Source organism: Oryctolagus cuniculus, chromosome 17 (genome assembly GCF_051225735.1).
Source record: "Oryctolagus cuniculus isolate XC-2025 breed Fujian yellow rabbit chromosome 17, ASM5122573v1, whole genome shotgun sequence".
NCBI lineage: Eukaryota > Metazoa > Chordata > Mammalia > Lagomorpha > Leporidae > Oryctolagus > Oryctolagus cuniculus.
In genome coordinates this window covers 31958294-31981277 of record NC_142883.1, presented here as the reverse complement: position 1 = coordinate 31981277, position 22984 = coordinate 31958294, and the positions used below count along the sequence as shown (strand labels likewise).

The 22984-nt window shown below is 41.8% G+C and overlaps 1 protein-coding gene across 3 annotated transcripts in view; it reads right to left on the bottom strand.

The window, feature by feature from the left end:
- ANKFN1 (ankyrin repeat and fibronectin type III domain containing 1) overlaps positions 1-22984 on the bottom strand; it is a 461309-nt gene that overhangs the window by 140524 nt on the left and 297801 nt on the right. For all 3 annotated transcript variants that reach the window (XM_051825489.3, XM_089316998.1, XM_089316997.1), the window contains exons 4-5: positions 14447-14648; positions 6889-7099 (exon numbers count right to left, since the gene is read on the bottom strand). In XM_051825489.3, the coding sequence (XP_051681449.3) occupies positions 6889-7099; positions 14447-14638 (403 nt within the window). In that variant the 5' untranslated portion in view covers positions 14639-14648. The remainder of the gene's footprint in view (positions 1-6888; positions 7100-14446; positions 14649-22984) is intronic.

Genomic DNA, 22984 nt, shown 5'->3' with positions numbered 1-22984 from the left:
ACAAAAGACAGAAAAGGAGGAGATTCTGCAATTTGCAATAAAATAGGTGAAGCATATAATGGAGCATATAATGCTAATAAGTCAGACACAGAAAAATAAATACTGTTTGATCTCACATATAAGTGAAATATAAATTAGTTAAATAGAAACAGAATAGAGTGGTGTTTGCCAGGGATTGAGAAATGGGAACATAATATTCAAAGGATACAAACTCAGTTGTAAGATGAACAAGTGCTAGAGATATAATGTGCCTCATGGGTGGTTATAGACATGATAATTAATTTGTGATGATCAGTTCACAGTGCATATATATATATAAATAATTGCCTTGTACATCTTGAATGTATACAATCTTTATTTGTCAATTAAATATTGTATAATGTTAAAAAAAAAAAAAAGAAAAACAACTATGCCCTCTTGAAGAATCAGTGACTGGAACTTAGCCTGTGTCCATCTGATATTTAATAATTATTTGGAAACATTTTTTAAAAAGGGTCAAGTCACTCGATGCTTAGTAAAACCATTCCCTTCCTAAGAAATAATGTATTCACACACACACCCTGCCCAAGAGAAGCAGTGCTAGGATTCATTCAGTAACCATTGAGTGAGTTGCTGGAGATTCAGTGATGAATAAAACAGAAAGAGCCTGCTCTTGAGGAGTTGACATTCTAATGCAGTGGCAGCAGAAAATAAGCAAATCTCAACATTGAGAAAAATAGTGGTAAGAGCTATGCAGAAAATTACAACAGAGTGATGTGATTAGAAAGTGACTGTTTAGACATAGAATTTGGTGACCAGAGAAAGCCTCTCTTGAAGATGTCTCAGTTAAGCCAAACTATGAATGCAAAGAGGGAGTTGGTCCTGTAATGATCAAGGTGAAAGGCTGTCAAGCATTTTACGTAGGGGGAACAGCTAGTAGAGAGGCCCTGTGGCAAGAAGGTCAGCAAGCTCAAGGAACAGAATAGAGTCTGAGGTGAGTGATGGATACACAGTGAAGGAGATGAGGTTTGAGAAACTGCTTTGTAAGTCAGGGTGAGAATTCATACCCCTATTTTAATGAAGCATATAAAAATATTTGAGGCTCCTTTTAGAGACCTACTTAAAGCTCATTCTTTACTTATTTTTAAAGTTGCAAATCTCTGTCTTTTGAGGGTGGATTTAATTTCAGGAAACCTCTCTAAACCATTTGAGGCTCATTTTGGTTTACATAGAGAGTGATGGTGCTAGGCAATGCTGTTTTGGAACAAAAATCAGATATGACTTTAAGCAACGAGTGAGATTTTCTCATAAACAGACTTTGATGACAAATGCAAAAGTGTTTAGAGCAATGGCAGCAATGTTGGAGTAAGTGTGGGGTCTCCCAGGAGGACTATGTTGAAGGATAATATTTACTTGGCATGTTTGTTTACATAAAGCCAGTTTCATTAGTATATAGTCAGCCCTCTTAGTCCTGGCCTGAACTGGTCCCAGCACCAACACGAACCCTTGACTACTGCAGAAACTGGAGGTATATCCTCACAAGGCTACTGTCTGTACCATCCTCAAAATGACAGTAACTTTGCATCACATTTTATGATACAATTGAACATAGTGAATTCTGGGTGCTACTATCCTGATCCCCAGGCAGTGTCTGAGAGAAGGTGAGAGAGAGGAGTTCATCAGGAAATGTAGAGGGAGAAGTTAGGGTCTGCAGGGATGGGGGACGATAGCCAAAGGAAAGAGCAGAAAGACCAAAACTGAGATGTATTCTGCTCTTACAGGTCACATGATTAAATAGTATGAAAATAAGAACAACCAGGTTACTTCTACAACCAAATTCTGCACCAATTCCTGGAAAACAACAGCAGCAGTGGTAACAATGAAAGGTACCCATAGTCTAAGCTACTGGAAGACTTAAACAGTTTTTCCATATATTGCAGGTATATGTGTGTATTCATTAAAACTCAGTGCCTATGACTCAGTGGTATAAGATGGGCCTGTCATCAAGACTAGTCTGAAAACTTCTGAGTACCAACCACGTGTTAGATCCTCAGGTCAATGAATGAGACAAGAATCATGTGAATGACCACAGTTACACATTGTAGGTATCTATAGAGAGTTTCTTTACTGCTTGTAGAGTCTTAATGATGCCAAATCAATAGCAGCATTAAGAAGGGCAAGGCCCTCATGGACAGTCAGAAAAGTCTTTCCAGAGATTGCAGGTAAGATATAAATTAATAATTCCAGGGTGGGGGTAGGGTATGAGTTAGGAAAAATGGGGAACAGTGTTTGGGGGCTTCTCAGCAGCTGTTCAGTTGAGCATGTGTCACAGGTATTCTGTGGTGTCTCTTAATGTAGGCTTTCCATTTTGTAGTCCTTTTAGATTCTGTACCTGCTGTCTAAGCTCAGTACACCAGTCTGCAGGAAGTATTTTTGAGACTCTACTTCAGTAATTGTTGCTGTTTTCTTCTATAAGGAATAAGTAATTGTACTGCCTCCCTAAAGGTAGGAAGAACAGAACAAAGTCCTTGAATAAAGATAGCAAGTTCATTCAGTGATTAAGCTTGGGTTCTGTATATGCTTAACCTCAAGTCAGTGTGAAAGTTTGGGTGTTTTCTTTGTATGAATGAGGAGATGTACATGGTTGAGTTTCAAGCCATGTTGATAAAGATAGCTTTGTGACTGAGGGTAAGAGACTGGAAGACAGATATGACTAATATGACGTAGAAGGTAATTCCTTAAGTTCATCTGTTCTGATTCCTTATAAGAAATGAGAATTACAAAGGGCTTTCTTCTGCATTGTGCTAGAATCCTAAGAATGAATGCTGGTCCTGTTTAGAGAAAGCAGTACAGAGGGAAAGAAAGCAAGAAGATTAACCATACTGGAAACTATGTACTCTAGCACACTTGAAGTCATTAGAAAGCAGATGGATAGGAAGGGAATAAAGGAACTGGGCATTTATTATTTAACAGCAAGTGTGCTAAAGTTTTTCTGTTAATACCAAAGCATTTAACAAAGATGATATGGATTCAAATCATGGCACCATCACCAATTAGCTTTGTAATGTCAGATGAACTTTTGACGTACTCCAGTTTTTTTCATTGACAAGCCAGTTATTAGAGTCAGGTGAGATAATGCAGACCAAAGGTTTGTTTTTAGAGTGTAAAACACTCAAAGAAATTATGTCCCCTCATTTTTTTTCTTCTCTTACATCCTGCCTCTTTAGTTTCTAGGGAACAGTTTGCAGCAGGTGTTTGCTTATCTGGTCCAGGCTGGCAAATCAGTTTTTCTCTCTTGCTGGCTCATACTCATGCACAGAAGCAATTCTGCTTTCTTTCTACTTGATATATAAAATGAATTAAAATTCCCTGGAAACATTATGTTCTATCCTACCTCTCTCCAACAGAAACAGCAGCTTAGTGCACAGAACAGAACAAAGAAAAACACCACAGGATTTTAGCAAATAGTACAAAGGGAAAGATATAGGGACCTGGTGGGCATAGCCTTCCATACTGGTTATTTGGAAAGACAGGGAGTTTGTGCAGTAGGATCTCAGCTATTGGCACTGCAGAGACTTGAGTTTGAGTCTGTGATATCTCTATTCATTTGCTAGGTGTGTGACCTTTTGTCAATCACTTCGCCTCTCAGAATCATAAATTCTGTATCCTCAAAGTTTAGAGTTAATATTGTCCTCCAGGTTAGTATGAAAACTAGAGATAATGATTGTGGAGACAACATAAGTACACAGTCCTGCTTTTTTTTTTTTTTTGGACAGGCAGAGTGGACAGTGAGAGAGAGAGACAGAGAGAAAGGTCTTCCTTTGCCGTTGGTTCACCCTCCAATGGCCGGCGCACCGCACTGATCCGATGGCAGGAGCCAGGTACTTCTCCTGGTCTCCCATGGGGTGCAGGGCCCAAGCACCTGGGCCATCCTCTACTGCACTCCCTGGCCACAGCAAAGAGCTGGCCTGCAAGAGGGACAACCGGGACAGAATCTGGCACCCCGACAGGGACTAGAACCTGGTGTGCTGGCGCCGCAAGGCATAGGATTGGCCTAGTGAGCCAAGGCCATGGCCATAGTTCTGCTCTTTTTACATGCAGGAATCTATACATGGTACTATCTCTTTGACTTTGTGGGTGGTCAGAGTGACTCAGGTGTCCTATTTCCTGGAGTTGAAGCCTGGGGCTATCCCCCACTGTCAGTGTTTCTTTACAGCTTTGTGATAGTAACATGGTTATTATCTCAGAGGGAACCAGGAAAGCAGAGATCTCTTGAACAACTTTGCTTTTGGTTTAACTAGGTATTTAGTACTGGAGTTCTTTTATGGAGGTTTCATTGTGCACAAGGGGACTTTGGGAGTCTTACTGTTTGCAAGGAAAAGGCAGGATTCTTTGTAGCTTCTCAGGTAGGGAGGACTAATGTTTCATCCAGCCCAGTTTAGGATGGCCGTGGCAACATGTGAATGAATGGTCTCCTTGTTCTTACAAAATAGGGCCCATTCTGCATTCTCCATGTTCAGACCCTCTGATTCTCTCTCCACTCCTCTCTCCCTGAATCTTTTGGGTAGAAGTTTTTGCAAAATAAATCAGAAGACAGAAAAGATGCCTTTTCAATTTATTCCAACCTGATATATCTACCCCTCCAAATCCTCCAATTCCACTAAAAAGGGGCAACACTTTGTGGCACTCTTTTGAGGAGCTTAAATCCCTACTCTCTTTGACATGGATGTGTTGAGCCTAGCATTTTTAAAATAAAGAGTTTTCTGATACAAGGATGTGCCTTGGTACCTAGTCTTTGGGTGGTAGTAGTTTATGAAATGTAGGAGCAGAGATGTGACCTCTAATTATATATTTGCTTGCTTCTCTTTAGCCTTCTGAGTCTCACCACTTGGAAATAAGTGAATCAGTATTAGTGAAACTAACATTTTGAAGAGTTTACTTTTTTCTTTTAGGAAACATAAAAAACTGTGGCTCAGAGCCATTGTGGTCTTTGGGTCAGAGAGTTTGCACCAAGAGGAATGTGAGCACCTACCTCATAATGTTGTGAGGATTAAGGGAGTCAATACATGTAAAGTGTTCCAAATAGTGCCTGGCACAGGGTGACTGCTGTAGGATACTATCCCATTCACTCTTGGGCGGGATCTTCCGCTGATCCCAGGGCACCACCCCCTCCACAAGCACTATCATCTGCTCAACCCCAGAAATACATCCAGAGAGAAGGCAAACACAAAAGACCACATCTTATATGGTTCCAGTAAATTAAATGTCCAGAATAGGCAAATCCATATTACAGAGAGTGGATGAGTGGCCTTCCTAGGGCTGGAAGGAGTGGGGATTTTAAAAAGTATATAACGTCAAGGGTATAGGGTTTGTTTTTTGGAACATGAAGTTCTAAAATAAAAATTCTGTGTGTATGTTAAAAATCATTGAGTGATGTACTTTACGTGGGTGAATTGTATAGTATGTGAGTGGTATCATAATAGAGCTATTAAAATATCCAGAGTTTTAACCATTGCTTCACATGAGTGTCATGCTAGTCCAAGAAATGGGCATCTCCCTCCTGGATTCCTGAAATAGTCTCCTAACTGGACTTCCCAATCTCACAAGTGTCTTATCCACAGGATATGCATTTTTCTGTGTAAAGCACAATATACCTGCCTTGACTGTTTTACCACTTCCCTTTATACTCAACAATCAGAGTTAAAATCTTACCACAGCCTCAAGGTTCTGCATAATCTGGTCCTAGTACCTTCTTCCTCAGCCTCCACTCTCCCCTTTTCTGTTTTGCTTATACCGTACTGGCTTGCTTGCCCTATAGCATACCAGTTCATTCCTGCTGGTTCCAATACCTGAGAATTTGCCCCCACCTTCTTGTGACCTGTTGTGTTCTCAAAGATCATTGAATCAGAGAAGCTCTTCTTGCCCACCTCTTTAAAAATCATCCCTTCTCCAACAATGCCTAGCTAGTGATCCATCTTACTTTCTTTATAGCACTTATCAATTTAGTTGTGTTGATATTTTGCCTATTTCTTTGCTTATTGGAAGTCTCCCTCACTAGTAGGTAAATTTTAGGAGAACAGGGCTTTGCTCTTGTTCATCAGTATATTCCTAGCACCTAGAACAGTGCCCTGCCCTCAGGGTTTGTTGAGTGAATGAATAAATGAAACAAAGAGATAAAGCCACCACATTGGCTGCAGATACAGAGACACAAACACACAGGCTTATCATGCTCACTCTTTTTCCTATGTAAACTTCCAAGTCTAGGACCTCTTTTGGAGTAGCTCACCTGTTTTGAAGTTGAGAAAATATTCGTGGGAGTGGAGAGAAACAGGTATTTGACTTAATGCTTAAGATTCTGCACAGGATGCCTACATCCCATATTGGGAGTGCCTGGTTTAAGTCTCAGCTTCTTCACTCCTCCAATTTAGCTTCCTGTTAATGTACACTCTGGAAGCCAGCAGTCCAAGGCTCAAGTACTTGAGCCCCTGCCACCCACGTGGGAGACCCTGATGGAGTTCCTGGCTCCTGACTTCAGCCTGGCTCAGCCCTACCTGTTGCAGGTATCTGGGGGAGTGATCAGCAGAAGGAAGGTCTGTCTGTCTGTCTGTCTGTCTCTCTTTGAAAGTTTCTAGATCTCTCTGCCTTTCAAATAAAATGAAAATAAATAAAAACTTTAAAAAATGTCTAAGGAAGGAGTTCTTTGGGGGCCTTTCTCAATACCATTCAGCTTGTTCTACTTAGAAGTTTGATGTTTAAATTATTTCCATGAAAGTCTATGAAAAGACAGAGGATTTCAGAACCTATGCTTTGTCAGCAATTCCTGGTCTGAAGGTCAGCAGTGCTGGGTTGGTGGCATAAACCTGGGGTGCAGTTTTAATAGGACCAGTTTTTATTCTCAGGTTTACTTACAGTGTGGACTTTCTTGGGCCCCTGTCCTCAGAAGAATCCTAGCGATGGGCACGTTGTTAGTCATGATGGCAATATCCAGGGGGGTCAGCCCCTCACTGTTAGGTGTGTTGAGATCTAGTTCTTCTGCTGTATACTGATACAGGAGGATCTGTACAGCATCAATGTCCTGCTGTTCGACCGCCTCAAACATGGCTTCATTGCCCTGGAAATTCTGGGGAAGCAGAGTAGAAGTAGGTTAGTGAAATCTCATAGAACAGTGTGAATTGACAGCTTAGCTATTTGAATTTCAGAGACTGCTTCAGGGACTATATGATATAACTGTAATTTATCCCAGGGACTCCAAAGTATGCATTATATAGGATCTTCCTCCCGTTCTTTCTAATAAGCACTGAATACGTAATAAATATTGTGTCACTAAGACCATGTATAGCACCGCTAGTTATAGTTAAGGGCAAAAATGAGTTTTTCTCAACCAGTCTTGCAGAATACTGTTTGATAGACAATTAAAAGGTATTCTATGAAAAAAAAGCATGTGGTCAAATAAATTTGATAAACATTGGATTAAATCAAGTTACTCCATGGTTTTACTGTAAGAATTCTCAGGAATTTTAATCTTTTTAATATATATTTGATTACATTGCTTTAACTACTTTTGGAATAGTGTTCTACAGGACACGATTTGTGGAAATGCTGGCATAGATAGCATTAGCAAAGGTGGTTTCTATTATGTCTAGCTTGAAATTCAGAGTACGCTTTCTCTATTTTCTCTCAAACCCATCTCTTCTCTATCTCCAAGTCTCTGTGTCATCATCCCTTGTCTGGATTGTGATAGTGACCTTTTGCTGCTAGTCTTGGTTCCTCCAGCCCATGCTACATACTGATACAAGAGTAATCTTCTTGAAATATACATGTTAAGGGGCCAGCACTGTGGCACAGTGGGTTAACACCCTGGCCTGAAGTGCTGGCATCCCATATGGGCATTGGTTCGAGACCTGGCTGCTCCACTTCCCATCCAGCTCTCTGCTATAGCTTGGGAAAACAGTAGAAGATGGCCCAAGTCTTTGGGCCCCTGCACCAGTGTAGGAGACCCCGAAGAAGCTCCTGGCTCCAGGCTTCAGATAAGTGCAGCTTCGGCCTTTGCAGCCAATTGGAGAGTGAACCATCGGATGGAAGACCCCCCCACTTTCTCTCCTCCACCCCCCTCCTCTTTCTGTGTAACTCTGATTTTCAAATAAATGAATAAATCTTAAAAAAAAAAAGAAGTATACATGTTAAGTGTCACCTCCTTGTTTACAAATCTCTAATATTTCCACATGTCAGCAGTCTGCTGGCCACATTCCTAGACTTTGGTCTCTAACGCCATACCTCTTCAATGCAGAATCCCAATCACTGAACACCTGGCATTTCTGAGCACTGTAGTTTGGTGCTGAAGAGAGCAAGAAGTGCAATATTTATAGAATGCTAAATCACCTGCAGAAAAAAATAGCTAAACACTTATGGTTTTTCTGAAAAGTTATTTCAAAGGATGAATACTAAACCAAAGCAAAGAGATCTGGAATTCTCTCAAATACATGTTTCTGGAGCTTATGAGAGACTTTAGGAAGTTTGTGGTCATGGAAGACTTTTCCATTTTTTGTGTCTTCTAGTTCGTTCCTTAATATTTTGTATTTTTCATTGTAGTATCTTTCATGTCCTTGGTATTCACATCCCAAGATATTTAGGTTTTTTATTAGGTATTATGAATAGGACTGATCTTCCAAGTTCTTTCTCAGCTATGGCACTGTTTGTGTATACAAATGTGATTGATTTTTGTGTGTTGATTTTTATATCCTGCAACTTTACCAAACTCTCTTATGAGTTCCAATAGTCTCTTAGTGGAGTCTTTTGGTTCTTTTATGCATAAGATCATATCATCTGTACACAGGGATCATTCGGCTTCTTCCTTCCCCATTTGTTTCCCTTTCATTTCTTTTTCTTGTCCAATGGCTTTTGCTAAAACTTCCAGAGCTATATTAAATAGTAATGTAAGAGTAGGCATCCTTGTCTGGTTTCAGATCTTCGATGAAATGCTTCCAGCTTTTCCCCATTCAACATGATGCTGGCTGTAGGTGTGTCAAATATTGCCTTGATTGTGTTCTGTATTCTTTCTGTATCCAATTTGCTTACGGTTTTTGTCATGAAAGGATGTTGTATTTTATCAAGTGCTTTCCCTGCATCTATTGACATAATCACATTTTTTTATTCTTGGTTAATGTGATGTATCACTTTTATTGATTTGCATACATTGAACCATCACTGCACACCAGGGATAAATCCCACTTGGTCTGGGTGAATGATCTTTCTGAAAGTTGCTAGATTGGATTAGCTAGTATTTGGTTGAGGATTTTGGCATCTATATTCATCAGGGAAATTGGTCTACAGTTTTCTTTGTTGAGATTTTTTTATTTATTTGAAAGTCTGGGTTACAGAGAAAGGGAGAGAGAGAGGGAGGAGAGAGAGAGAAGGAGGAGAGAGAGGGAGAAGAGAGGAGAGAGGAGAGAGAGAACACTTCCATCCATTGGGGTTCACTGCCTAGATGGCCTCAACAGTCAGTGCTGGGCCAGGCTGAAGCTGGGGGCCAGAAGCTTCATTGAAGTCTCCTACATGGGTGCAGGGGCCCAAGGGCTTGGACAATCTTCCACTGCTTTCAGAGGTGTATTATCAGGGGGCAGGATTGGAAGTGGAACAGCCAGGACTCAAACCAGTGCCCATATGGTTTGCCAGTTTCACAGGTGGCAGCTTTACCTGCTTTGCTACGGCACTAGCTCCGAGTTGTATCTTCTCATTTTGGAATTAAGCTGATGCTGGCTTCATAGAGGGAGTTTGGGAGCATTCCCTCCCTTTCAACTGTTTTGATTAGTTTAAGGAGAATCTTTAAAAATTTGGTGGAATTCAGCAGTGAAAACATCTGATCCTGGGGGTTTCTTTGTTGGGAGGGTCTCTATTACTGATTCGATCTCTTGTCCTGGTTATTGGTTTGTTTAGGTTTTTTGCGTCCTCATGACTCAATTTTGGTACATTGTATTTGTCCAGAAATCTGTCCATTTCTTCTAGATCTCAAGATTGCTGGCATATTGTTGTTTGTAGTAATTTCTGATAATTGTTTTTATTTCTGCAGTTACCTGTTTTAACATCTCCTTTTTCATCTTTCATTTTATTAATTTAGATCTCCCTTTTTTTTTTTATTTGACAGATAGAGTTAGACAGTAAGGGAGAGAGACAGAGAAAAAGGTCTTCCTTCCATTGGTTCACCCCCCAAATGGCTGCTACAGCCGGAGCTACGCCGATCTGAAGCCAGGAGCCAGGTGCTTCCTCCTGGTCTCCCATGGGGGTGCAGATGCTCAAACACTTGGGCCATCCTCCACTACCTTCCCGGGCCACAGCAGAGAGCTGGACTGGAAGAGGAGCAACCGGGACTAGAACCCAGCACCCATATGGGATGCCAGCGCCGCAGGCAGAGGATTAACCAAGTGCTGGCTCCTAGATCTTTTTTTTTTTTTTTTTAAAGTCCATATTGCCCAAAGCAATTTACGGATTGAATGTGATCCCAATCAAAATACCAAAGATGTTTTTCCCTGATCTGGAAAAAAATGACCTTAAATTCCTATGGAATCACAAGAGACCTAGAATAGCTAAAGCAATCCTCAACAATCAAATAAAGCTGGAGACATCACAATACCTGATTTAAAGACATACTACAGGGTAGTTATAATCAAAACAGTCTGGTACTGGCACAAAAATAGACATGTGGTCCAATGGAATAGAGACCCCAGGAATTAATCAATATATCTACAACTAACTAGTCTTTGACAAGTGAGCTAAAATCACTTCTTGGAGAAAGTACAGGTCTCTTCAACAAATGGTGTTGGGAAAATTAGATCTTTGCTTGCAGAAGTATGAAACCAGGCCTCTACCTTACACCCTATATAAAAATCAACTCACAATGAATCAGGGGTCTAAATCTAGGACCTCAGACCATCAAATTACTAGAGGAAAACATAGGGAAAACACTATAAGACATTGGCCTAGGCAAGGACTTCTTGGATAATACCCCAGAAGCACAGGCAATAAAGACAACAAATGAAATTATATCAGGCTATGAAATTTCTTCACAGCAAAGGAAACACTGAACAAAGTAAAACAACAAACAGAATGGGAGAAAATACTTGCAAACTATATATCTGATAAAGCATTATTATCCAGGATATCATAAGGAGCTCAAGAAACACAGCAAAGCTGGTGCTGCGGCTCACTAGGCTAATCCTCTGCCTGCGGCGCCGGCACCCCGGATTCTAGTCCTAGTCAGGGCGCCACATTCTGTCCTGGTTGCTCCTCTTCCAGTCCAGCTCTCTGCTGTGGCCCGGGAGTGCAGCGGAGGATGGCCCAGGTCCTTGGGCCCTGCACCCACATGGGAGACCAGGAGAAGCACCTGGCTCCTGGCTTTGGATCGGCACAGTGTGCCGGCCACAACGCACCAGCCATAGCGGCCACTTCGGGGGTGAACCAACAGAAAAAGGAAGACCTTTCTCTCTCTCTCTCTCTCTCTCACTGTCTGACTCTGCCTGTCAAAAACAAACAAACAAACAAACAAAAAACGCAGCAACAACAAAACATACAATCCAGTAAAAAATGGATTAAGGATGTTAACAGGCATTTTTTCAGAGGATGGAAAACAAATGGCCAATAGACATGAAAATATGTGCAGGATCACTAGCAACCAAGGAAATGCAAATAAAAGCCACAGTGAGGTTTTACCTCACCCCAGTTAGAATGGCTATAATACAAAATTAACAAATACTGTTGAGGATGTAAGAAAAAGGTGACTTAATACATGGATGGTCGGAAGGTAAACTAGTACAATCATTATGGAAGACAGTATGGAGATTTCTCAGAAATCTGAAAATAGTTCTGCCATATGACCGGGCCACGCCAGTACAGGGAGTTTACACAAAGGAAATGAAATCAGCATATGAAAGAGTGATCTGTACCCCCATGTTTGTAGCAACTAAACTCAAAATAGGTAAGATATGGAATCAACCCAGATGTCCATCAACTGATGAATGGATAAAGAAATTGTAGAATATATACATGATAGAATATTACTTAGCTATAGAAAAGAATGAAATCCTATCTTTCACAACAAAATGGATGCAATTGGAGACCATTATGCTTAGTGAAACAAGCCTGTCCCCAAAAGACAAACACCATGTTTTGTTTTTCCTGACTTGTGGTAACTAATGTACAAAGTAAAAAAACTGTAATGCATATGAGAAAAATTGACATTTTGAGATTTGATCATTGTTTATAACCCTTGTCTATACTCTTGAGGAACAGTGGTTTTTATATTGACTACTTGTTGAATTCTTTCTTCAGTAGAGGATGAAGCTTGTGATTTTAGAGTAAACTGAAAGTATGTCATTGTAAAAATTTTAAAAAAAATTAAGAAAGAATAGGGGAGGGAGGGAAGGTAGAGTGGGAGGTATCATTATGCTCTTAAAAGTGTATATATGAAGGGACCAGTGCTGTGGCACAGCAGGTTAAAGCCCTGACCTGAAGTGCAGGCATCCCATATGGGCACCAGTTCTAGTCCTAGCTGCTCCACTTCCAATCCAGCTCTCTGCTGTGGCCTAAGTCCTTGGGCCCCTGCATCCATGTGGGAAACCCAGAAGAAGCTCCTGGCTCCTGGCTTCAGATCAGTGCAGCTCCGGCCATTGCAGCCATCTGGGAAGTGAACCATCAGATGGAAGACCTCTCTCTCTGTCTCTACCTCTCTCTGTCAGCTCTGTCTTTCAAATAAATAAAATAAATCTTTAAAAAAAAGTGTGTATATGAAATACAGGAAATTTGTTTCCCTTACATAAATGAAATTTTTATAAGTTCATGGAAAATGGAATTAAAAGATAATCTTCTTAGATGGAAAGAATTTTGGAATTCTTGCAAAGGGTCTTTAAAATGTTCATAGAAAATGCATACTGAGGAAATAATTATGCATGAATTTAAAAAATTTACAGAGCAAAATAAATTTTATCTTGTAATTCCATTTTCTAGGACTTATTGAAGCATCCTGATATTTACATTTCTATGTGGCATCTTCTCCAAGATTTGCTTGGTCTTTAAAAGTGATGAAATACTATTGATCTTGACCTAGCATAAAGATCACATCATTATTAACATGTAGAAAATCTTCAGGGACCAAATATTTAAGTGGTCATGTCTTACTTTTAGTCTCATTAGAAATTGATTCTCCTTATTGTAGGCTACAGGTCAGCTTTTACTGTGTACATGATACAAAACTGGAATTTTAAGAAAATATGAAACTGTTGTGCAAATGCTTGTTGTGACAATGGGGATCCAGGGGATCGAGTCATTTTGGTATTCAGTTCTCCACTGCAAGATAATCTGCTGAGTGGAAATATGTTTTGTCTACCATCTGTTAAACTGAAGAGCCTATGAGGCCAAGGCCACAACTTAATGATGGCCAAGCCTTCCCAAAAGATAAGTCTGAGATGAGAAAACACATTGGAAAAAGATGAGCTCAAGGTTAAAACTTTGCCTTTTCCACAGTTCTGTGTTTGTTTTTGATTCTTATTATTTCTAATTTCTCATATGCCATGTTTATTGTTGCTCTTCCCAACCCCATGCTTTCATTGGCAAACTCTGGCTTGCTTCTATCTGGAAAGGCTAAGGGCTCACCTATTTTCAGCTCAAATAAATGGTGTCATCACTCTGCAAACATGCCCTTGCTAAGCATGTTAATATTATGGCCTCAGCTTTTCCTTGGGGCCAATATGAGAGACTGCTGGATGAAAACGTCTGTAATACCACCAGTACTGCTGTTTATGCCCTTCTTCTATATTTTGGACATCTATATAGACCAAAGGACTTAGCAACAGAAACATACCCATTTCTGCTGATGGACAGATAGACTTTCAGTTATCAGTTAATGGGATTCTATAACCAATTGTATTTCCTTTTTTGCCTTGACAGTCTGGGAACTCAAAGATAAACATAGCCATAGATTTCAGGTACTATATTTGCCTAGGTTTTTGGTATATCTTTCTGTTCTCCAATATTTTCTTTTTCTAGTTTTGCTAGTCTCCTTCTCTCACTCATTATATCTCTATATGTATGTATGTATTATGCTCTTTGCTTGGATTCTGTTTTGAATACCTTTGGAAAGCATATTAGGTTTGTAAGTAAATAAATAATACATGTATTATTACTTGAATTAACACTAGAGCTCCCAGAATGCCTACTTATTCTAAGACTCCCTGTTTGTCAAACTGCTATTTTTGTGGGGTTAATTAAGGGAAAAGAAAGAGAATGAATTTAAGAGAAAGAGAAAATTTTATAATCACCCATTCTTCGCTAGCAATATAGATAAGTCATAATTCTGGCTTTACCTTACTATTCCAGTATTTAAAAAATTTCAAGAGCATTAGCTTCAGACATAAATGTGGGTCATCTTAAAAACAAATTGAACAAGTCAAACTGACATAAGAATAAAGAGTTTAATTACCACTGAGGTCTTTCTGAGACTCAGCCGATCAGTTCTTGTTCTGAAATAGGCCTCATCAAATGAAGAGTGGCTCCCTTTCAGTTTCTCGGACAGGTTCCTGTACAGGCGTTTGGCAGCATTGGGAGATGATGGGGCACTGTGTTTTTTTGACTGAGAAAGATGTAAATTCTGCATTTGTTGGGTCATTTTCATATGGCAGTTCCTAAGAATAAAAAAATCAGATATTGCATCATTTATACAACAGAACCTTAAATTGACAAAGAACTATATCATATCCAACAACCATCTGGAATCCTAATACAATATGATAGCTGGAAGGGACCTCAGAGACCATTCATACTATAAATGAGAGAGGGAAGTACGGGGGAAGGAAGCAGCTTGTTTATGGCCACAGAGCTAATTGGTGGCAGAAATGAAATGACAGTCTCTATTATTTAAACATATTCATCTACATATGAACATATATAAAGATATTCCAAAAAGTTCACAGAAAAATAGATCATTTTGTTACAAAAAATTCAAAATCTATGCAGTTTTTTAATAATACTGTTTTCCATGAATGTTTTGAAAAGACTTCATATATAATATGAACCACTCTACTCAGTCTTTTATCTCTATCCCAGTTGAGGATATGTCTTAATTCATAACTTAGGGATCTGTTTCTCTTGGACATATGTAACTGGTTCTATTTGGCTCCTCATGGATACTGGCCTCTTTAGGGTGGGTAAGAAAGTGTGGTTGCTTCCCTTGAGGTTGCAGTTAATTGTTCCTTTCATCTGAGACTTGATGAACTACCCTCATTTTAAGAGTTGGAAAATTTGTTCCCTGACCCCAGGGCACTCACAGCTGGCATTCTCCAAGTAGGACTTGGAGAGATCCAGAAACCTCTCTCTCTCTCTTTAAAGATTTATTTATTGATTTGAAGTTAGAGTTACAGAGAGAGAGAGAGAGAGAGAGAGAGAGTTCTTCCATCTGCTGGTTCACTCTCCAGGTGGATGCAATGACCAGGGCTGAATCAAGCTGAAGCCGGGAGCCAGGTTCATATGGGTCTCCTACATGGGTAACAGGGGCCTGAACTCTTGGGCCATCTTTTTCCACTGGTTTTCCCAGACCATTTGCAGGGAGCTGGATCATAAGTGAAGCAGCTGGACTTGAACCAGTGCCCATATGAGACACTGGTGTTGCAGACAGCTTTACCAGCCACACTGCAATGCTGGCCCCTCAGAAATCTCTTCACCAGGTCCCTTCCAATGTCACACAAGATACCATTTTCTACACAATCATGCTATTTAAAAAACTATCTATATTTTGGACATTGCTGCTGACATACTGACATACTGATGCTACCAAGGCTGTGACTGCCAGGCAAGTGAATGCGTACTGGATATACAAATGCAAGAGTGAAATAACTAGCCCAAGCATTTCATGCAAAGAGCCTGCATTCCTGGTGCAGCCTCTGGTGTGCTTGGTCCAGGACTCTCAGGAGCTTACTTCTGGCTTCCCACTACCTCTCCTCAAATTTTGAATGGAGTCTTCATTTGTAATGCTGCCATTGCTATTTGGCTGTGACCTTTAGGTTGTCTATAGATTTGTTTCCAAAGATTTATTTATTTATTTGAAAGGCAGAGAGACACACGGGGAAGATGGAGGGAGGGAGGCAGAGGAAACGCCCCTATCTGCTGGTTTACTCCCCCAAATATCCAGAGCAGCTGGGCTTGGCTGAGTTGGAGCCAGGAACATCATTCTTGTTTCCAGCATGTACGGTAGAAACCCAGCCAGCTGGAACAGTACTGCTGCCTTCCAGGATCAGCGTTAGCATGGAGCTAGTGTCAGAAGCTCAAGCTGGGCACCAAACCAAGCTGCTCTGATGTGGGACCCGGACAGCGTAATTGCCATCTTAACCACCTGCCAAATCCCTACCCCAAATCTAAAGTCTTCAGCCTCATACACAACTGCTTATCTCTGCAGTCACGATTCCTATTTTACTTTTACCCATTATGTGTTAGTCTTTGTGACCTTCTTGTTGAAATAGTTGAAAGTGTTTCCTAAGTCTAGGTCTTTGCATGTATTGCTTTATATGTGCTCGAATTCTATCTCTGCCTCATCACCTTGGAAATGATTATTGATCTATGGTCAAGTTGTCTCTGATATTTCAAGGCTGGTTTACTGGTTTCTTTACTCATTCACTTAGTGTGTGCCTCTATCGTAAATATTTTATTGTGCTAGGATTCTCTGGCCTTCTGTCTTTCAGCTAGTCTATATATTATGTTAGAGTAAGGTCTGCAAAGTCTTTAATTTTTATATCCATAGCACCTTAAATGTGCCTGTCTCATGAAAAAAGGAATACAGCACAGATTAGGTTATGAATTTATTCTCTTCTACCTCCTAATTCTATAATCTTGAACAAGTTACTTAACATATCCAAGTCTCATTGCTCTTCCTTATGGTTGTGAGAATTTGATGTATGTATGTAAATATAAAATGTGTGATGTATGTAAAGAGCTAAGTATATAGGAAGACTCATGGTGGCTAATGTTTTTGTTATAGAAGGCACTTAATAGATACTTCCAAATAAATAAGTGTTCATATGAGATACACCAGGAAATTATCTATAAGGTTCATTTAGTCTTCATGCCTGTGAACAGGGTTCTTTGTTATTTTAGTATCAATTAACCATGATTCACTTTCACTTTAACAAGTGGATGTCCATCTTCATTACACTGTTAAATAGCCTTGGGCATCTGTCTCTCTGGCTTGCAACTTCCTCTGAGGCAGAAGGATTCCCTTCCTTTCAAGGTGATCAGACCTAATCAGTCTTTGTCATGTATTTTAGGTCCTGCCCAGTCTTAGCTAAACAGACATATTTATACTTCAGAAATGATGCATACTATTATCTGCAATGTATATGTATGTGTGGGTGTGTTTATAAACAAATATCTAATACTCTTTTATTTTCACAAAAGCATGGATGGAGAGGGTAGGTGATTTGGCATTTTTTTCTTTCCATCTACAAATCCATTAATTTTGACTCAGCAGCAACTCAACAGGTTTTATCTGATTTCTTTCTTTACAGTCCCACAGAAATTTCAGATTGATATGCAAAGCTGGCTCATATGGGCATTGCCTTAACCTCCTCCCTTTTGCCTTGTGTTTCTAGCCTTTTCCTTCAGCATGTATTGCCCCAGTTCAAGCCATCTGTCTTGTCTACATCATTATCATTCCCAAAATAACTCTGCATTCTTTTGTATCTCCCACAATGCCCAAGAGTCCAGTAAATAAATTCTTGTCGATTGATTGAATTCCACTGACTTGCCCTCTAGCTGATGACACCTACCCACATGGTCCCTTTTGTCTTTGCTCATCTCCCATCTGTTCCCTTCATTCAAAATAGGTTGATTTTCTCTGTCTCTTTGACTTCCTCTCGTACTCTGCCAGCTGTCCCTTTCTTCCAGGCTACTCCTTTGCATGTTTCTACTCTTCTGGCTTTCATCGATCATTATGTTTTCTTTTTCTCCTGTATATTTAAAATGTTGTCAGATGAGACATAGGGAGAAAGACAATTTTCTGTTATCTGTTCTTATAACTGCATGCGCCTCCCAAGTAACTTTGCACTTAGAGTTTTAACACTGTGATTAGGGACAGCAAGTGAAAATCAGAGTGTAACTTTGCCCATGGAATTTGGCAGAATTAGGCTTGAATCTTCAGTCCACATGACTATTGGCAACTTATTTAAATATTGTGAGTTTTTGTAATTTATATGAGGGTTCTTCAAAAATACATGAGAAATGGAATTAAAAGATTATGTTGGTGCAAAAATTTTTTTTGAAACTTTTTTTTCCCATAACACACATTTGCCACAAACTTTTTGAAGACCATGTGTAGGTATGGGTTTTTCAAAATTTTATTACACTATTTATTACAGCATTTAGTTTTTATTTAATAAAAATGCAAATTTAAGTATTTTGGTTTGTGTCTTTTAGTAACTTTGGGTAAGGCAGAAATACAAGTGAACTGTTGGAATGGAACAAATGTAAATAAAAAGTTATAAAAACAAAGAAAACGGAATGAATTGAAAATGTAAAATGAAGTAGTAGTGCTAAGATTGAATTTATCTGAATACAAGACACTCAAATGTTTACTTTTCCTAACAAAAGACAAAATTATCCTAATTGAATTTTAAAAAACCCACTTACAAGTAATATACCTAAATAAACATTTCACATAAAGAGATTAAAAATAAAAGAATAGCACATCAGTGGAAATGTCAGACAAAATCTCCAAAAAGCCTCTCCTCCATAAAAACAATGAGGATAGTAGCAAAATCATCAGAATTAATGTTAGAATCCTGGAAATTAACCAAAGGCTTGTAGCAGTTCATGAAATATCTTTTCAAGAAAAGTAGGTGAATTCAGTAAGAACAGAAAGCTTCGTAGCATTTTAATTCACAATATTCCCATCTATCCCAGGTTTGTGATTGGTCTGAAAACTACCAGATAACATATGTGGTAAAAACAGTAGCCAGCCATTGGGGCCAGCGCCATGGCTCACTTGGCTAATCCTCTGCCTGCAGCACTGGCATCCCATATGGGCACCAGGTTCTAGTCCTGGCTGCTCCTCTTACAGTCCAGCTCTCTGCTCTGGCCCGGGAGGGCAGTGGAGGATGGCCCAAGTCCTTGGGTACCTGCACCTGCATGGGAGACCAGGAGGAAGTGCCTGGCTTCTGGTTTTGGATTGGCATAGCTCCGGCCGTGGTGGCCATTTCGGGGGTAAACCGAGGGAAGGAAGACCTTTCTCTCTGACTCACTCTCTGTCTATAACTCTACCTGTCAAATAAATTAAAAAAAAAAAAATAGTAGCCAGCCAGCCACTGGAGTGAGCAGGATGGGGTTGGGGTATCTTCAAAAGTCCATTTATAAAGAACTCTTTTTTCAACCTGATAGTTCCCTGGGAAACTCCATTCACAAGTCTTGTCTGACTCAAAACTACCCAAGAGCCTCTTCCTCTGGGGTGTTTGTCAAAAACGAACATCAACAATTGTTTAATAATTGTATAATATTGTTTAAAAGCTTGGAAATGAGCTGTTTATAGAGAACTTTGAAAGGTTCTGACATATCCCTGGGAATCTAGCAAACCACATGCATGCCCAGGGCTGAGAACATGCTAAGCAAAGACCTGAGAATATCCTAAGCCCTCATCTCTCTCTCCCTCAAGACTCAGTGCAAGCAAGTAGTGAAGACTAAAGCAGGGTTGTCAACTATGCCACTGAGTGTTGAAAATGTGCCCCAGCATAACACAGGGCTCTTTAGCAAAGACTAGAAGACCTAGTGGTTCCAGGTTTGTAGCTTTGGGATCCGCATGGAAGGAAGGCCTATACTTCTGGGAATGGAGAAGTCCCTACCTGTACTTCCGGGGAAGTAAAGTCCTTGTCAAGGTCCCCACGGGTGCCTAAAGGTCAACCAATGAGGATCAGACCTGCCTCAACCTTTAACCCCCATGCCCTGAATCTATAAAAGCAGCAACTCCCGATCTCTGACGTGCGACTTCCCCAGCCCCCACTCTGTTGCTCTGTTGGGACCTGGGAACCTCGCCCGGGAGCAGAATCTCAATAAAAGCCTGTGAATTAATTCATTTGTCTGCCTGGAAAGATTTGTTACGCGCCGGACACCTTGCAGATGGTGCTGAAACCGGGGAGCTGAGGGTGCATGCCTCCACTTTCTGGGTTCGAGGCCCCCTCACTCCTTGAGCCTGTCTGGTGCCGCATGCTGACTACAGACCATGCTCGACCAACTGTAAGTAACTCCTTCCTTGCTCTCCCTCCCTCCTCTGGATTGGTCCAGTCTCTGTGATCTCTGGCTAGCTTTCAGTCAGGACAGAGACCAAATCGTGTGCACGTGGGCTCTGTTCTCTGCTGTTTAGCCTCCAGTGGCTGTGGAGATGTCCCACCACTGGCTTGGCTCCGTAGAGGACTGACCTCTAATCCATCTACTGAAGTCCGGGATAGGGGACGCCTTGACCGAATTTCAGTAGATCTGGGCTACCGGGGAGACTATGGGATCTGGCCAATCCCGAGGGTGGGATTCAAAATGCCCCCTGGCCTGCCTTCTAAAGAACTTGAAGAAACTGGGACTGGCCCAGAACCTACAGTGTAAACACCTAATCTTCTACTCCACCCAGGCATGGCCTAATTATGTACTTGACAACGGATCTACGTGCCCCCCCAGGGAACCTTCGATCCCAAGGTCCTCACCGACCTTGAGAATTTCTGCCACAGGGAGAGAAAATGCTCAGGCTTTCTGGGACCTTCGCTCCCACCCTATTCTCTTTTCCTCCTGTTCCACGGCCCAGGTCTTGCTGGCCAGGACCACAGCCTCACCTCCTAAGGACCCCTCTTCTGTGTTACTGCCAAACTCTCTACCCTCCACCTTTTCGGACCCTCCTGAGTTCCTGGGGACCCCACAGCTATCCAGGAACTTCCCTCCCCCATATGTGCATTCTTCTGCTCCGCCATGTCCCACCCCTCCCTCTGGTTCCTCACTGCCATGTTCTGCCCCTCCCCCTGCCCCCTGGCCGCCATGTTCTGTTCCGCCCCTGAAACCGGTCCTTCATCTAATCCCACTTTCACCATAACCTGTGATGAACCCCTTTCCCCATTACCTATGACTGGCACCCAGGTGATATTGCCGTTGCCCATAAGCACGCACACATGATCACATGACCAGAAGCCCCGACACCTCCTCCCACTTCAAGAGGTGGCTGGAGCTGAAGGAATTGTGTGTGTTCATGTTCCATTTGCACTACAAGACCTAGCACAGATCGAGGAAAGACTAGGATCCTTTTCAGAAGATTCAACTAGGTTCATAAAAGAGTTTAGATACCTTTCTCAAACATACGACCTCACCTGGAAGGACCTTGATATTATCCGCTCCTCCTCTCTCACTTCTGAGGAACGGGTACAGGTCCGTCAGGCTGCCCGAGATGAGGCCAACAAGACCCGATTAACTGATCCCACTCTCCCAGCAGGAGCCCAGGCGGTACCAGAGGTGGAGCCAGGGTGGGGCTACCAGGAAGGACAGGCGGGAAGACAAAACGTGGCCAATATGATAAGATACTTATTGGTCGCCATGTACACTGTCACCCACAAGGTGGTCAATTTTGATAGGCTTCCAGAGGTCACCCAGGACCCGGGAGAAAACCCAGCTCTTTTTTTAAACAGGCGCACTGAGGCCCTAACTAAGTTTACTAAACTGGATCCTCATTCCCCCTTGGGGACGGCGATTCTGGCCTTTCATTTCATTTCCTAGTCTGCCCCTGATATCAGAAAAAAACTAAAAAGGGTGGAGGATGGTCCAGAGACCCCCATTAGAGACCTTGTAAAGTTAGCTTTCAAGGTCTATAACACTCGGGAAGAGGCAGCTGAGCAGGCACAACAGGCCAGGATGCAGAAAAAGGTCACACTCCAGACTCAGGCCCTGGTGGCAGCCCTGCAGCCAGTGGAGGGAAGAGGGGTCAAGGGCAACCAGCCCCCCGGGGCATGCTTCAAGTGTGGACAAGAGGGACATTGGGCTTGAGCATGCCCCAACCCTCGCACACCCACCTGGCCATGCCCCACAAGTGGCCAACCGGGCCACTGGAATAGCGACTGTCCCAGGGGAGGCCTGACTCCTGCGCCTCTACGTGGAAGCCCGACTCCCCGAGAGGACTCCATGCTACAACTGCTGGGGATGGCCGAAGACTGACAGAGCCCAGACCCCTATCACCCTTGCCAAGCCCAGGGTAATGCTCCAGGTAGTGGGTAAGTCCACAGAATTCCTGGTGGATACGGGGGCTACCTATTCTGTTCTGCCGGCCTATGCAGGCCCACTCCTGCCCTCCTCAATTTCTGTAATGGGGATTGATGGGACTCCTTCCCACCCTAGGTGCATGCCAGACTTGCCTTGTCAATTGGAAGACCACCCATTCTCCCACTCCTTCCTGGTCATCCCTTCCTGCCTGGTCCCCCTACTGGGATGGGACATTCTATTCCAAATGGGCTCCAGTCTCCAGATTTTACCGCAACAACCTTCAGCTGCTCTCCTACTCCGTCTGATCACTTCTCTAACCTCTCCCACCCCTTCCCTTGATTCATCAAACACCCAATGGCCAATTTCTCCCACAAAAGTCAACCCTTGAGTATAGGATTTGCCAGTGGTGGCAACCCACCACCAGCCAGCCCTTATTAAACTCCAGGAGGACACGCCATACTCTAACCGACCCCAATTCCCCATTTCTGAAACTCACAGACGTGGCCTTAAACCCATCATTGACAGGCTCCTCCAACAAATCTCCTAATACCCACTAACTCCTCCTGTAACACGCCCATACTCCCAGTACGAAAACCGTCAGGTGAGTATAGACTAGTCCAAGACCTCCGCCTGGTCAATGCCACAGTTATTCCTATCCACCCAGTGGTGCCTAATCCCTATACACTGCTATCACAGGTTCCCCCCCACCAAAACCTCCCACTTCACAGTACTAGACCTTAAAGATGCCTTCTTTATT